Genomic DNA, 13723 nt, shown 5'->3' with positions numbered 1-13723 from the left:
AGGTGTGGGCCAGCCCTGTGGAGAAGCGGAGGGCAGGCAGGGAGCTGAAAGGCCCGGTGGAGTGTGCGTGTCCACCGTGTGTGCATCTGTGTGCAGAGCCCTTGGTGGGCAGGCGTGGACATTCCCGTGAGGCTCCCTCCTGCCCTGCGTCCAGCCTCTGGGCAGCCGCCTCCTTCTCTGTCTCTCCATCACTGTCCCTGAAAATGCGGCGCTGCCCGCCACATTCCCTCGGGGTCCGGCTCTGATAATGTGATAATGAGTGATTCTACTTAATGAGACACCCTCTCAGGTCATATCAGTGCATTTTAATAGGGCCTTTCTGGAAATATCTTAACCCTAAATTTCCCAGGTAGTTGATGGAACACTGGTTGTTTCCACACCAAAAAGAAGAAAAGAAGAAGGAGAAGAAGAAAGCAAAGAGAAAGAAGTAAAAGCACGCTGGTCAGATCAGTTAAGTGGTGCAGGCAATTATGTGCCCCTGGGAACTGACAAGACCTGTCACATGGTGAAGGATCTGAAATGTTTTGCAGTAAACAGCCAGGTTCCATCCAGACGTTTATATGCCCTCCATCCCTCTCATTCCCCGGACAGCTGTCAGCAGCCCCAGCTTCTGGGAAACGCCGCTTTCACCCTGAGAAGTCACCCTCTGTGCAGCTTGGCCCATAGCAGGCCATTGTAGTACCTACTATAGGCACTGTTAGGTTAAAAAGTTTTTTATTGTGTGAAAATATTCGTAACTTAGAAGTTACTGTTTTAACCACTTTACGGGCATGGCTCACTGGTATTAAGTTTACATTGTTATGCAGCCAAACCCAGCATCCATCTCCAGATCTTTCCATTTTCCCACATTGAAACTCTCAACCCATTAAACACCAACTTCCTTTTTTTTCCCCCCTCTTTTAAACTTTTACTTTTGTATTGGCGTATAGCTGAGTATTTCTTTGGAAGGAGTGATGCTAAAGCTGAAACTCAGGTACTTTGGCCACCTCATGTGAAGACTTGACTCATTGGAAAAGACTGATGCTGGGAGGGACTGGGGGCAGGAGGAGAAGGGGACGACAGAGGATGAGATGGCTGGATGGCATCACTGACTCGATGGACCTGAGTCTGAGTGAACTCTGGGAGTTGGTGATGGACAGGGAGGCCTGGCGTGCTGCGATTCATGGGGTCGCGAAGAGTCGGACACGACTGAGCGACTGAACTGAACTGAACTGATAGCTGAGTAACAATGTTGTGATAGTTTCAGGTGGACCGCAGAGGATCTCAGCCATACATATACATGCATCCTCTCCCTCCGAAACTCCCCTCCCATCCAGGCTACCACATAACAGTGAGCAGAGTTCCCTGTGCTGTGCAGTAGGTCCTTGCTGGTTGTCCATCTGAAATACAGCCGTGTAATGGCTAGCTTTCCATTCCTCCCTGTCCCCCGACCCTGGAAACCACTGTTCTCTTCCTGTCTCTGTGAGTAGCCCTCACTACTCTAGGTGTCTCATGTAAGGGGACTCCTAAGTATTTGTCTTTTGTGGCTGGCTTAAAGGCTTCCCAGGTGTCTCAGTGGTAAAGAATCCGCCTGCAATGCAGGAGATGTGGGTTCGATCCCTGGGTCGGGAAGATCTCCTGGAGAAGGAAATGGCAATCCACTCCAGTATTCTTGCCTGGGAAATTCTATGGACAGAGGAGCCTGGCGGTCCACAGTACACAGGATTGCAAAAGAGTTGGACATGACTTAGTGATGAAACCTAACATTGTTATACTGAGCATAATGCCCCTGATTTAGTCTATAGGGAAGCATGCATCAGACTCTCCTTACTTTTAAAGGCTGGATAATATCCCATTGTGTGTGTAAACCACTCTTTGTTCACCTGTTCAACCATCAGTGGACAGTCGGGTTGTTTCCACCCTTCAGCCCTTGTGCACAATGCTGCTTTGTATATCCGGGGCTCTTTGACACCTGCCTGGTGTCCCCTGTGGGTGACTTCTGTTCCATCCAGGCAGGGGACGGTGGTGCTATGTTGCTTCCTCCTTTTTTTTAGTGGAGACTAGATTATTTATCACTTACCACTGAAGCGTGTTTTTATTTATGGACACCATAGAATCCTGTCCATGAGGTATCTTTCCCTAAAAGTTGACAACCAGGTCCCCCCATGGGGAGGCTCATGAGGGACCCGGTTGCCTACAGAGGGGAGAATCTGCAGGCGGAGGAGCCGGGCCCCATCTGTTTCTTTCCCTCGTTGTCTTCCCATCCAGCTATGATGGCCAGACCGACATCTCTAAGAAGAGGGCAGACGCTGCCCTTCCGTTGAAATGTGTTCACTTTGGCGGGGTTGGCGGGCTTGCCTTGGTGGAAACCTGTTTCCACCGTGGCGCTGCGGCGGGTCGGTGTATAAAGTGGGGGCGGCCTTGTAGCCTGGGCTGAGAAACGTCTTTTTAAAGATGGCGTGAGCGCTGGGGAGCACGCCTGCTCAGGGTGCCATCCGCCTCTCACTGTGTTTCCTTGCTCTCTCCTAGCTTATGTTCCTGAGGAAGAACTGAAAGCAGCAGCGATAGACGAGGGGAGCGTGGAGGAGGATGGGCTGCCCGGGGATGTTCAGGAGGCCGACTTCGCGTGCAGCGAGGAGGCGGAGATCAAGGAGGCCCAGAGCTACCAGAACTCCCCCATCAGCACCGCTACCAACCAGGACGCGGGCTACGGCTCGCCCTTCAGCGAACACAGCGACCAGCCCGCCCACTTCAAAGGCTCCTCCTCCAAGGAGGAGAAGGAGGAGCGCCAGGGAGCAGAGGGCGTCTCCTACCCCCAGGACAGCTTGGCCCAGATCAAGGCCGTGTATGCAAACCTCTTCTCCGAGTCCTGCTGGTCCAGCTTGGCCCTGGACTTGAAGAAGTCAGCCTCGACCACGAGCACCAGCGATGCGGCCCAGAAGGAGGGCTCCACCCCCGCCCCCACGCCCCCCACCAGCACCGCGGGGGCCACGGGCACCACGGCGAGCACCCCCAGCTCGGGCTCGGGCGCCAGCGGTGGCTCAGGCTACGACTGGCACCAGGCCGCCCTGGCCAAGACGCTGCAGCAGACGTCGTCCTACGGCCTGCTGCCGGAGCCCAGCCTCTTCAGCACCGTGCAGCTCTACCGCCAGAACAACAAGCTCTACGGCTCGGTGTTCACCGGCGCCAGCAAGTTCCGCTGCAAGGACTGCAGCGCCGCCTACGACACGCTGGTGGAGCTGACGGTGCACATGAACGAGACGGGGCACTACCGGGACGACAACAGGGACAAGGACTCGGAGAAGACCAAGCGCTGGTCCAAGCCCCGGAAGCGCTCGCTGATGGAGATGGAGGGCAAGGAGGACGCACAGAAGGTGCTCAAGTGCATGTACTGCGGGCACTCGTTCGAGTCCCTGCAGGACCTCAGCGTGCACATGATCAAGACGAAGCATTACCAGAAAGTGCCTCTCAAGGAGCCCGTGCCGGCCCTCACCAAGCTGGTCCCCTCCACCAAGAAGCGGGCGCTGCACGAGCTGGCGGCCCCCGGCTCCCCCGAGCCGGCGGGAGCGGCGGCGGCCGAGGCGGCGCTGAGCGAGGCGGCCAAGGAGCAGAAGACGGCCAACCCCTACGTGACGCCCAACAACCGCTACGGCTACCAGAACGGGGCCAGCTACACCTGGCAGTTCGAGGCTCGCAAGGCCCAGATTCTCAAGTGCATGGAGTGTGGCAGCTCCCACGACACCCTGCAGCAGCTCACCGCCCACATGATGGTCACCGGGCACTTCCTGAAGGTGACCACCTCCGCCTCCAAGAAGGGGAAGCAGCTGGTGCTGGACCCCGTGGTGGAGGAGAAGATCCAGTCCATCCCCCTGCCGCCGACCACGCACACCAGGCTCCCCGCCGCCACTGCCGCTGCCCACGTCAAGAAGCAGCCTGACTCTCCGGCGGGCCCCACCGCCGTGGAGGAGAAGAAGGAGCCCGAGAAGGACAAGGCGGCCCTGGTGGCAGGGGAGGCGGACAAGAAGATCAAGGAGGAGGGCGAGGACGCGGGCGAGAAGTTCGAGCCCACTGCCCTCTACCAGTACCTCCGAGAGGAAGACCTGGACGACAGCGCCAAGGGCGGCGTGGACATCCTCAAGTCCCTGGAGAACACGGTCTCCACGGCCATCAGCAAAGCCCAGAATGGCGCGCCCTCGTGGGGCGGCTACCCGAGCATCCACGCTGCCTACCAGCTGCCGGGCACCGTGAAGCCGCCCCCGGCAGTGCAGAGCGTCCAGATGCAGCCGTCCTTCGCCGGCGGCGTGAAGCCGCTGTCCGCTGAGCATGGGGCGCTCCTGCACTCCCCGGGGAGCCTCACGCCGCCGCCCCACAAGAGCAACGTGTCCGCCATGGAGGAGCTGGTAGAGAAAGTCACAGGCAAGGTCAGCGTGAAAAAGGAGGAGAGGCCGGCAGAGAAGGAGAAGGGCTCGCCGGCCAAGGCTGCGTCCCCAGCAGCCAAGGAGAATAAGGACTTCCCCAGGGCCGAGGAGCTGGGGGGCAGCAGCAAGCCGCAGCCCAAGAAGGGCCCCGAGGCCGAGGGGGGGAAGGCCAAGAAGGAGGGCATGGGGGATGCCCACACCCCAAATGGCACGGAGCCCCTCAAGGCCAAAGTGACCAACGGCTGTAACAACCTGGCCATCATCACCGACCACTCGCCTGAGCCCTCCTTCATCAACCCGCTGAGCGCCCTGCAGTCCATCATGAACACCCACCTGGGCAAGGTATCCAGGCCCGTGAGCCCCTCACTGGACCCGCTGGCCATGCTCTACAAGATCAGCACCAGCATGCTGGACAAGCCGGCCTACCCTGCCCCTCCTGCCAAGCCGCCTGGCGCCGCCGACCGCTACTTCTACGAGAACAGCGACCAGCCCATTGACCTGACCAAGTCCAAGAGCAAGCCCCTGGTGCCCGGCGCCGCTGATGGCGTGTCCTCGCCGCTCCGGGAGAGCGCACTCATGGACATCTCGGACATGGTGAAGAACCTCACAGGGCGGCTGACGCCCAAGTCCTCCACGCCCTCCACCGTGTCGGAGAAGTCGGACGCGGATGGCAGCAGCTTCGAGGAGGCGCTGGACGAGCTATCGCCCGTGCACAAGCGGAAGGGGCGGCAGTCCAACTGGAACCCGCAGCACCTGCTCATCCTGCAGGCCCAGTTCGCCTCGAGCCTGCGCGAGACAGCGGAGGGGAAGTACATCATGTCGGACCTGGGCCCCCAGGAGCGGGTCCACATCTCCAAGTTCACCGGGCTGTCCATGACCACCATCAGCCACTGGCTGGCCAACGTCAAGTACCAGCTGCGGAGGACAGGGGGGACCAAGTTCCTGAAGAACCTGGACACAGGGCATCCTGTTTTCTTTTGCAACGATTGTGCCTCTCAGTTCAGAACTGCTTCCACGTACATCAATCACCTAGAGACACACTTAGGCTTCAGCTTGAAGGATCTCTCCAAGTTGCCCCTAAACCAGATTCAAGAACAGCAGAATGTTTCCAAAGTCCTGGCGAGCAAAGCCTTGGGCCCTTCGGGGGCCGCTGAGGACGAGCTGGGCTCCACATTCCAGTGCAAGCTGTGCAACCGGACTTTCGCGAGCAAGCACGCAGTCAAGCTGCACCTCAGCAAGACCCACGGCAAGTCCCCCGAGGACCACCTGATCTACGTGACCGAGCTGGAGAAACAGTAGCCCCGGGCCCGCGCCCGCGGCGCATTGCACTACCGTCGTACTGCACTAGGCCCGGCCTGAGCCTCCGAAATCAGCCCGCTCTCGGTTGCTGACCGCCTGTCTGGACCTTGGTTTTTCTTACACATATTTTGTAGTTATATTTATATGCTCTTCGTCCGATCGTGCATGTTCCTTTTCTTTTCCTGTGAGTCAGAGTCTGACCTTTATTTTCAACATCTGTTCTCGATGTTCAGCTCTCTTTTGTAGGAGATAGTGGGGCACACTCCTCAGAGACACTTACTTAGCAGGAAAGCAAGACACAAATAACAGAGATAGACGTCGTCCTAAAATTACAAAGCTCCCATGACAGTAAAGGTCAGAGGACCTCCTAGTGTCAGATTTAACCCTTTGAGGACTGCAATCGCGTTTCTGTGCCTTTCACTCAAAAAAGAAAAAGAAAAAAAAAAAAGGCTTAAAGGCATTTCATTCAGATCAAAAGCTGTGTCAGACACAAAACTTATTTAATAATTAAAAAACAAGCTTTTATATGCAGAACTGGTTTGTGAAGGAAGCATGCATGCAGCTGTTGGAGAGCAGAAAGTTGTCTAGGACACGGGGGTTAGGAAGCCACAGCGTCATACGTTTAAAACAGAAAACAAAAACTAACAACAAAAACAGCAAACACCCCAGTTGCCACTATGCCCAAACCCTCTGGATGCTGAAAAATGCCACTTTTGGCAAAAAAAAAAAAGTATGCAAGTTATTATTTAAAAATGTGTAAAAATGCTATTTCTTTTTTTCCTGTAAAATACTGCGGTTTATAGTTATTTACAAATGTAAGCTTTGGTACAAGCCGACCTTTCTATAAGCGTGCTACATTGGTAAATGAAAAAAAAAAAATGGGGCAAATGTTGGCGTCCTTTCCTTGTAAATTGCCAGCATCAGCTTAAAAACTCGTATATGTTACATATCGTACCATTTTAATCTATTCAACTTTCTTTGTACCTTCTGGCTGTATGCTTTCTCTTTTAACTTTTTATATTGTCATTTTATATTAAATTTCTGTGTATATAATGTAAAACCACAATTTTTGAATAAAATTTAGTTCCTGCAGCTTGATTTAAATAGAGAAATTTTACTGGCACCTGCGTCTTTCCAGATGCATGTATATCAGACAAAAATAAATAAATGAAGACAAAGCAAGCGATGCACTATTAATTATACGTTTTGATGTTCTATCATTAATATTGTACAGTACGTTTTGGTTCACACAATTAAATCCACTGTTTTCTCAAATGTAAAATAAACCCACATGCAGTTCTTGATTTACATAGATTGTCGTGTCGTCATTATTCTGCCTCTGAGACGTTGTTCCAGCAATGGTACTGCTTATGCAGTCGACCAACAGAAATTCTATTCAGACCCGTCATTTCATGATGTGTGTGCTGAAACGCTTATTCAGATGATAAGTACTCCTTTTTTTAAATGATAATTAAAATTTTTAATTCCACTGGGTGCCACTGGATTCCAGAGTATAGTCATTGAGCGCCGGCTGATTTGTACATCGAGGGACCCGAGATGCTTCTTGGGAGAATCCTCCCGCCCTGTTTTGAAATGTTTACAGTCATCCTTTGTGTGTATCTGGGGACCTAATGGCAGATCTTGTTCTAACAGGGACCCTGGGGGCCTTGAAATTGGTTCTGCATTGTTCCAAAGAGGAAGGGCTGGTTTCTGCACTTTTAATTGAGACTTTCCTGGTGGTCCAGTGGCTAAGACTCCGCCTTTCAATGCGAGGGGTGCTGGTTCGATCCCTGGTTGGGGAGCTGAGGTCTCACATGCTTCTCGTGGCCAAAACCAAAACATAAAAAGCAAAATTGTAACAAATTCAACAGACTTTAAAAATGATTCAGGTGAAAAAAACACCTCTCAAAAAAGGTACAATTTTAATAAAATGCACTCCTCTCCCTCATCCGGGATTTGGGATGGCCTTCCTTGGTCAGGTTGCTCCAGAGCCTGGTGAAGAGGGTGCCGGGGTCTTTTGGGGGAGACCGCCGGGCCTCCAGTCTGTTACCTCCACCTTCTCTGTGGGCGAGGATCCTGTGCTGGGACACTTGCCCAAGGTCATTGGACCCACGATTGACAGAACTTGGGCCTGAGCCCACAAGGCTCTGCCCCAAGGGCCGTGCTCTTAATCACCCCCATCCTGTGCTCTGTGAACTGCCCGCCCCCACCCCCCGGGGAGGATGGGCCCCTGGGGAGGGTCTGTGGTCTCTAGCAGCCGCACGGAGGTCTCTAGCAGCCGCACGGAGGTCTCTGCAGCCGCAGGGAGGTCTCTAGCAGCCACATGGAGGTCTCTAGCTGCTGCTCGGAGGTCTCTGCAGCCGCACGGAGGTCTCTAGCAGCCACAGGGAGGTCTCTGCAGCCGCAGGGAGGTCTCTAGCAGCCACACGGAGGTCTCTAGCAGCCGCACGGAGGTCTCTGCAGCCGCACGGAGGTCTCTGCAGCCGCACGGAGCAGATGAGCCTTCCTCCAGTTACTGCCACGGCAGCCCCAGGTCCAGATGCAAAGCAGGCAAGCTCTATCTTCTGCTGGGTCTGAACAGTAAATTGCAGTGATGTTGGTTAAGTGTGCAGTGTCCTCTACTAGTAATACAGAAACTCGATTCCTGTGAATACAGGTGGAAACATCTAGAGGACCAGTTGGCTGCCTTTTGTGTGAGGATTTACTTCTACAGGTTTCTGCTTCCTTCATCAGTGTTTGGAGAGACGCACCCTGGCCTTCTTCCTCTGGTCCCTGAACGCGCTCCACGGGTGGCACTGCGCTCTCTCAGGGGAGCCCCCCTTTCTCCCAGGGGAACAGGCTGCTTCTCCCGGAGCCCAAGGGCAAATGGCCCTGAGGGCCTGGCATGAGCTGGCCACAGATCCCCCTCTAGGAGGCTGGTGGGCCTGGTGGGGGCAGGAGTCCTGCTAACCTTGTGTACACACAAACATAACCCTATTTTGCATTTGTGTTTGCAGCTTGAACCTCAGGTTTAATAAGTAATCAAATATTTTTCCCTTTCAATGTGGATTTTTTAAAAATTTGAGGTATGCCTCTGAATGTGGATTGGGTCTGGATGTTTGTTGTTATTTAGTCGATATTTGAAAGATGTAAAGCCTATAAAATAATGATGACACTAGCTGATGTAAGAGAAACAAACTTTGAGACATGTTTGCAGAAAGAAGGGATTAAAAACTTCCAAGATTTATGTTCCTCCATTTCTATGTTTGGTAATCTTCAAAAAGCTTTGAAACATTCAAAAGCCTATCTAAGTGACTTCTGAAGTTTCAGAAACCTGTGCCTACAAATAAAGGTTTCTGCTTTTTTCCAAGGTAGAATTTCTGTTACTTACTTATTATTATTTTCCTGAAGGTGGTGGAAACCATTAAAAGCCAGTCATTGAATTGTAAAATTAAAAAATACCAAAGAGTAAGATTTGGAGAGCATTTATAATTTTCCTATACCTTTTATAGTAAAAGTAATACAGAGCCTTTGCAGAAAACGTGTAACACACACAAAAAAATGAAATAAATAAAAATCAACTAATGTTTTCATCTAGAGAAAAATCATTTAATATTTTAGTGCTAGCATCTTTTTAAAATTTTCTACAAAACAAATGCACAACATACTTTTGTACTTGCTTTTTCCATTAGTAGATAATGTGTATGTTCCCATTTCATTGAATATAAAAAATTTGAATCTTACTGAGATGTATTATAATTTACTAATTAATTCTCTACTAGTTAGAATTTTGAAAAGCAGCATTTAGATTCTTTTCAAGTTTTCAGTGTTACAAATAACTACAGAAGGAACGTTCCACTCAATATTCCCATGCGTATTTCTGATTATTTCCTTAGAATAAATACTGTAAACTTAAAAACGTATTTACAACCTAAAAGTTGAGAACTATGTTTGATTCAGTGGGAATTTTTCAAGCTGGGGAGGCAGTGTTTCCAGTGACCCAGAGAGAGCTGCTCTAGGAGGCGCGGGGCAGAGCCGGGTTGTGGGGACATTTTGCAACAAAGGGCAGGTAGTCTGGACGTCAAGATATCGTTAAAGAAAACCAGATAGCCTAAGTTAAAACATTTAGACTTTTCTGTGTATGGGAAGATGCAAGAGTCCGGGCTGTCTGAAACCAGTCCTTTGAGCTGCACCTCAGCTACCTGGGCCAGCGTCCGTGTTTCCCTGTCCTGAGTCTCCCTGGGGCTCACCTTAGGGGAGGGGCTGCAGTCTGATGGCTGCTAGAGGGCAGGCATTCCTTCTTCCAGAGTGCCCTCCCCAGCTCACCATAGGGGGTAGATGCAATCACGGATGACTGTGACCTCCTTGTTGACTGATAACGGCAGGAAATAGCCCATTTCTCAGTCGCTAAAGCTGAAATTGCTGCTGCGTCCCGTGACTGGTTGCCTGTGCCCAAATCACTGACGGGAAAGCCTGTCCAGCCCCAGCCAGCGGCCCTCAGCGGAGCCACCGTTTCTGTCCACCTTTGCTTCATGAACACCAGAATTTTTTTTTTTTTTAATTTCTGGCTGTTTTCACTAATTAGCCAATGCAATATCGACATTTTAATAATATGCTTATTGTCCGTTGATGTTATTTAAAGAAAAGATGGCTTAAGGACTTGTATGATTTTTTTGGAAGGCTTTCATGTGAATCGTGAGCTCATTTAAATTTGGTGGCCAATCTGCATATTTTACAGAAAACGCACGACAGAGGGGTGAGAAAGGAGCTGCTGGAGGTCTGCGGCTCCCCGGCGGCTCCAGTGCAAGAGAGAACGGGGCAGTGTGTCTTCTCGTCCAGCCCTCCTAGGATAGATGGCTTGTGAAAATGCACCCAAAGACGTCAAGTATATCGTGTACCAGCGCTGTCTTTAAATTGCCTGACTTGGAATAGGGAGGAAAACTCCAAATTCTAGGATTTCTATGACTAATGATGAGTATTTCTTAGGCAAACAAAGATAATCTCAGAAAAAAGTGCACTGCCCTAGGGAGATGAGAGGTGGTCACCTAGAGGGACTTCAGGCTTCCCTGGTAGCTCAGCTGGTAAAGAATCCGCCTGCAATGCAGGAGATCCCAGTCCAATTCCTGGGTTGGGAAGAGCCCCTGGAAAAGGGATAGGCTACTCAATCCAGTATTCTTGGGCTTCTCTGGTGGCTCAGATGGTAAAGAATCAGCCCGCAATGAGGGAGACCTGGGTTCGATCCCTAGGTTGGGAAGATCCCCTAAAGGAGGGCATGGCTACCCAGTCCAGAATTTTTGACTGGAGAATCCCCAAGGACAGAGGAGCCTGGTAGGCTACAGTCGACAAGGTCTCAAAAAGGTGGACACGACTGAGCAACTAAACGCAGCACAGAGGGACCCGCACAGAAGAGAAGTGAGAAGAGAAGGACCAATTCAAAAGTCTAGCCCAGGAAACCATGCTTGATATTTTATAAAAACCTATAAGGGAAAAGAATCTGAAAAAGGATACATATAACTGGATTACTGTGCTATATACCTGAAATTGACATCATATTGTAACTCAGCTGCTCTCAAATAAAAAATGTCTATGTGGATAGTATGTCCCACAGGATAGTTTCTTCAAGAGTTCAAGTTCAAGGCCATTGCTAACTCAGAGTTGGATGTCTGACCCATTCTGATGGGAATGTGAAGAGACTTACACCAAAACTGTGAAGATCAGGAGGAAGGCATGTCACCTTCAGACAGATTAAAATCAGGAGAAAAGGCTTACACCAACTACTGCTTAGAAGTTGACCCATGACTAATTTGCCATTATTTCTCTTAAATCACACAGAAATGTTTGCAACTTGATCTGACTAGTTATCAGTTAACTAGTATCAGTTAAGTTTAGTCACTCAGTCGTGTCTGACTTTTGGGACCCCATGGACTGCAGCACGCCAGACTTCCCTGTCCATCACCAACTCCTGGAGCTTGCTCAAACTCATCTCCATTGAGTCGGTGATGCCATCCAACCATCTCATCCTTTGTCATCCCCTTTTCTTTCTGCCTTCAATCTTTCCCAGCATTAAGGTCTTTTCCAATGAGTCAGGTCTTCATAGCAGGTGGTCAAAGTATTGGAGCTTCAGCTCCAGCATCTGTCCTTCCAATGAATATTCAGAACTGATTTCCTTTAGGATGGACTGGTTGGATCTACCTGCAGTCCAAGGGACTCTCAAGAGTCTTCTCCAACACCACAGCTCAAAAGCATCAATTCTTCAGTGCTTTGCTTTCTTTATAGTTCAACTCACATCTATACATGACTACTGGAAAAAGCATAGCTTTGATTAGATGGAACTTTCTTGGCAAAGTAATGTCTCTGTTTTTTATATGCTGTCTAGGTTAGTCATAAGTTTTCTTCCAAGGAACAAGCATCTTTTAATTTCATGGTTGCAGTCACCATCTGCAGTGATTTTGGAGCCCCCCAAATAAAGTCTGTCATTGTTTCCATTGCTTCCCCATCTATTTGCCATGAAGTGATGGGACTTGATGCCATGATCTTAGTTTTCTGAATGTTGAGATTTAAGCCAACTTTTTCACTCTCCTCTTTCACTTTCAGCAAGAGGCTCTTTAGTTCTTCGCTTTCTGCCATAGGGTGGTGTCATCTGCATATCTGAAGTTATTGATATTTCTCCCGCAATCTTGATTCCATCTTGTGCTTCATCCAGTCTAGCTGTTCTCGTGATTTTAAGTTATTTTAAGTGCATTTAAGTTAAATAAGCAGGGTGACAATATACAGCCTTGACATACTCCTTTCCTGATTCGGAACCAGTCTGTTCCATGTCCAGTTCTAACTGTTGCTTCTTGACCTGCATACAGATTTCTCAAGAGGCAGGTCAGGTGGTCTGGTATTCCCATCTCTTTAAGAATTTTCCACTATTTGTTGTGATCCACACAGTCCAAGGCTTTGCCATAGTCAATAAAACAGAAGTAGATGTTTTTCTGGAACTCTCTTGCTTTTTTGATGATCCAATGGATGTTGCAATTTGATCTCTGGTTCCTCTGCCTTTTCTAAATCCATCTTGAACATCTGGAAGTTCATGGTTCATGTACTGTTGAAGCCTGGCTTGGAAAATTTTGAGCATTACTTTACTAGCGTGTGAGATGAGTGCAATTGTGTGGTATTTTGAACATTCTTTGGCATTACTTTTCTTTGGGATTGGAATGAAAACTGATCTTTTCCAGTCTGTGGGCACTGCTGAGTTTTCCAAATTTGCTGGCATATTGAGTGTAGCACTTTCACGGCATCATCTTTTAGTATTTGAAATAGCTCAGCTGGAATTCCATCACCTCCACTAGCTTTGTTCGTAGTAATGCTTCCTAAGGTCCACTTGACTTTGCATTCCAGGATGTCTGGCTCTAGGTGAGTGATCACATCATCGTGGTTATTTGGGTCATGAAGATCTTTTTTGTATAGATCTGTGTATTCTTGCCACCTCTTCTTAACATCTTCTGCTTCTGTTAGGTCCATACCACTTTGGTCCTTTATTGTGCCCATCTTTGCCTGAAATGTTCCCTTGGTATCTCTAATTTTCTTGAAGAGATCTCTAGTCTTTCCCATTCTATTGTTTTCCTCTATTTTTTTTTTTTTTTTTTTTTGTATTGATCACTGAAGATGGCTTTCTTCTCTCTTGCTGTTCTTTGGAACTCTGCATTCAAATGGGTTTATCTTTTCTTTTCTCCTTTGTCTTTCACTTGTCTTCTTTTCTCAGTTACTCAGACAACCATTTTGTCTTTTTGGATTTCTTTTTCTTAGGGATGGTCTTGCTCCCTGCCTCCTGTATAGTGTCATGAACCTCCGTCCATAGTTCTTCAGGCACTGTGTCTATCAGATCTAATCCCTTGAATCTATTTGTCACTTCCACTGTATAATCGTAAGGAATTTGATTTAGGTCAAACCTGAATGGTCTAGTTGTTTTCCGTGCTGCTGCTGCTGCTGCAGCTAAGTCGCCTCAGTCATGTCCAACAACCCCTTAGACAGCACCCCAGCAGGCTCCCCCGTCCCTGGGATTC

The 13723-nt window shown here is 49.5% G+C and overlaps 1 protein-coding gene across 1 annotated transcript in view; it reads left to right on the top strand.

Moving 5' to 3' along the window:
• The window catches only part of TSHZ1 (teashirt zinc finger homeobox 1), an 82435-nt gene extending 75431 nt beyond the window's left edge, over window positions 1–7004 (top strand). Inside the window, exon 2 of the mRNA XM_018039574.1 lies at window positions 2509–7004. Within this exon, the coding sequence (XP_017895063.1) occupies window positions 2509–5696 (3188 nt within the window). The 3' untranslated portion in view covers window positions 5697–7004. The remainder of the gene's footprint in view (window positions 1–2508) is intronic.

This window comes from Capra hircus, chromosome 24 (genome assembly GCF_001704415.2).
Source record: "Capra hircus breed San Clemente chromosome 24, ASM170441v1, whole genome shotgun sequence".
Classification (NCBI taxonomy): domain Eukaryota; kingdom Metazoa; phylum Chordata; class Mammalia; order Artiodactyla; family Bovidae; genus Capra; species Capra hircus.
This window is presented reverse-complemented; position numbering and strand designations above follow the sequence as displayed.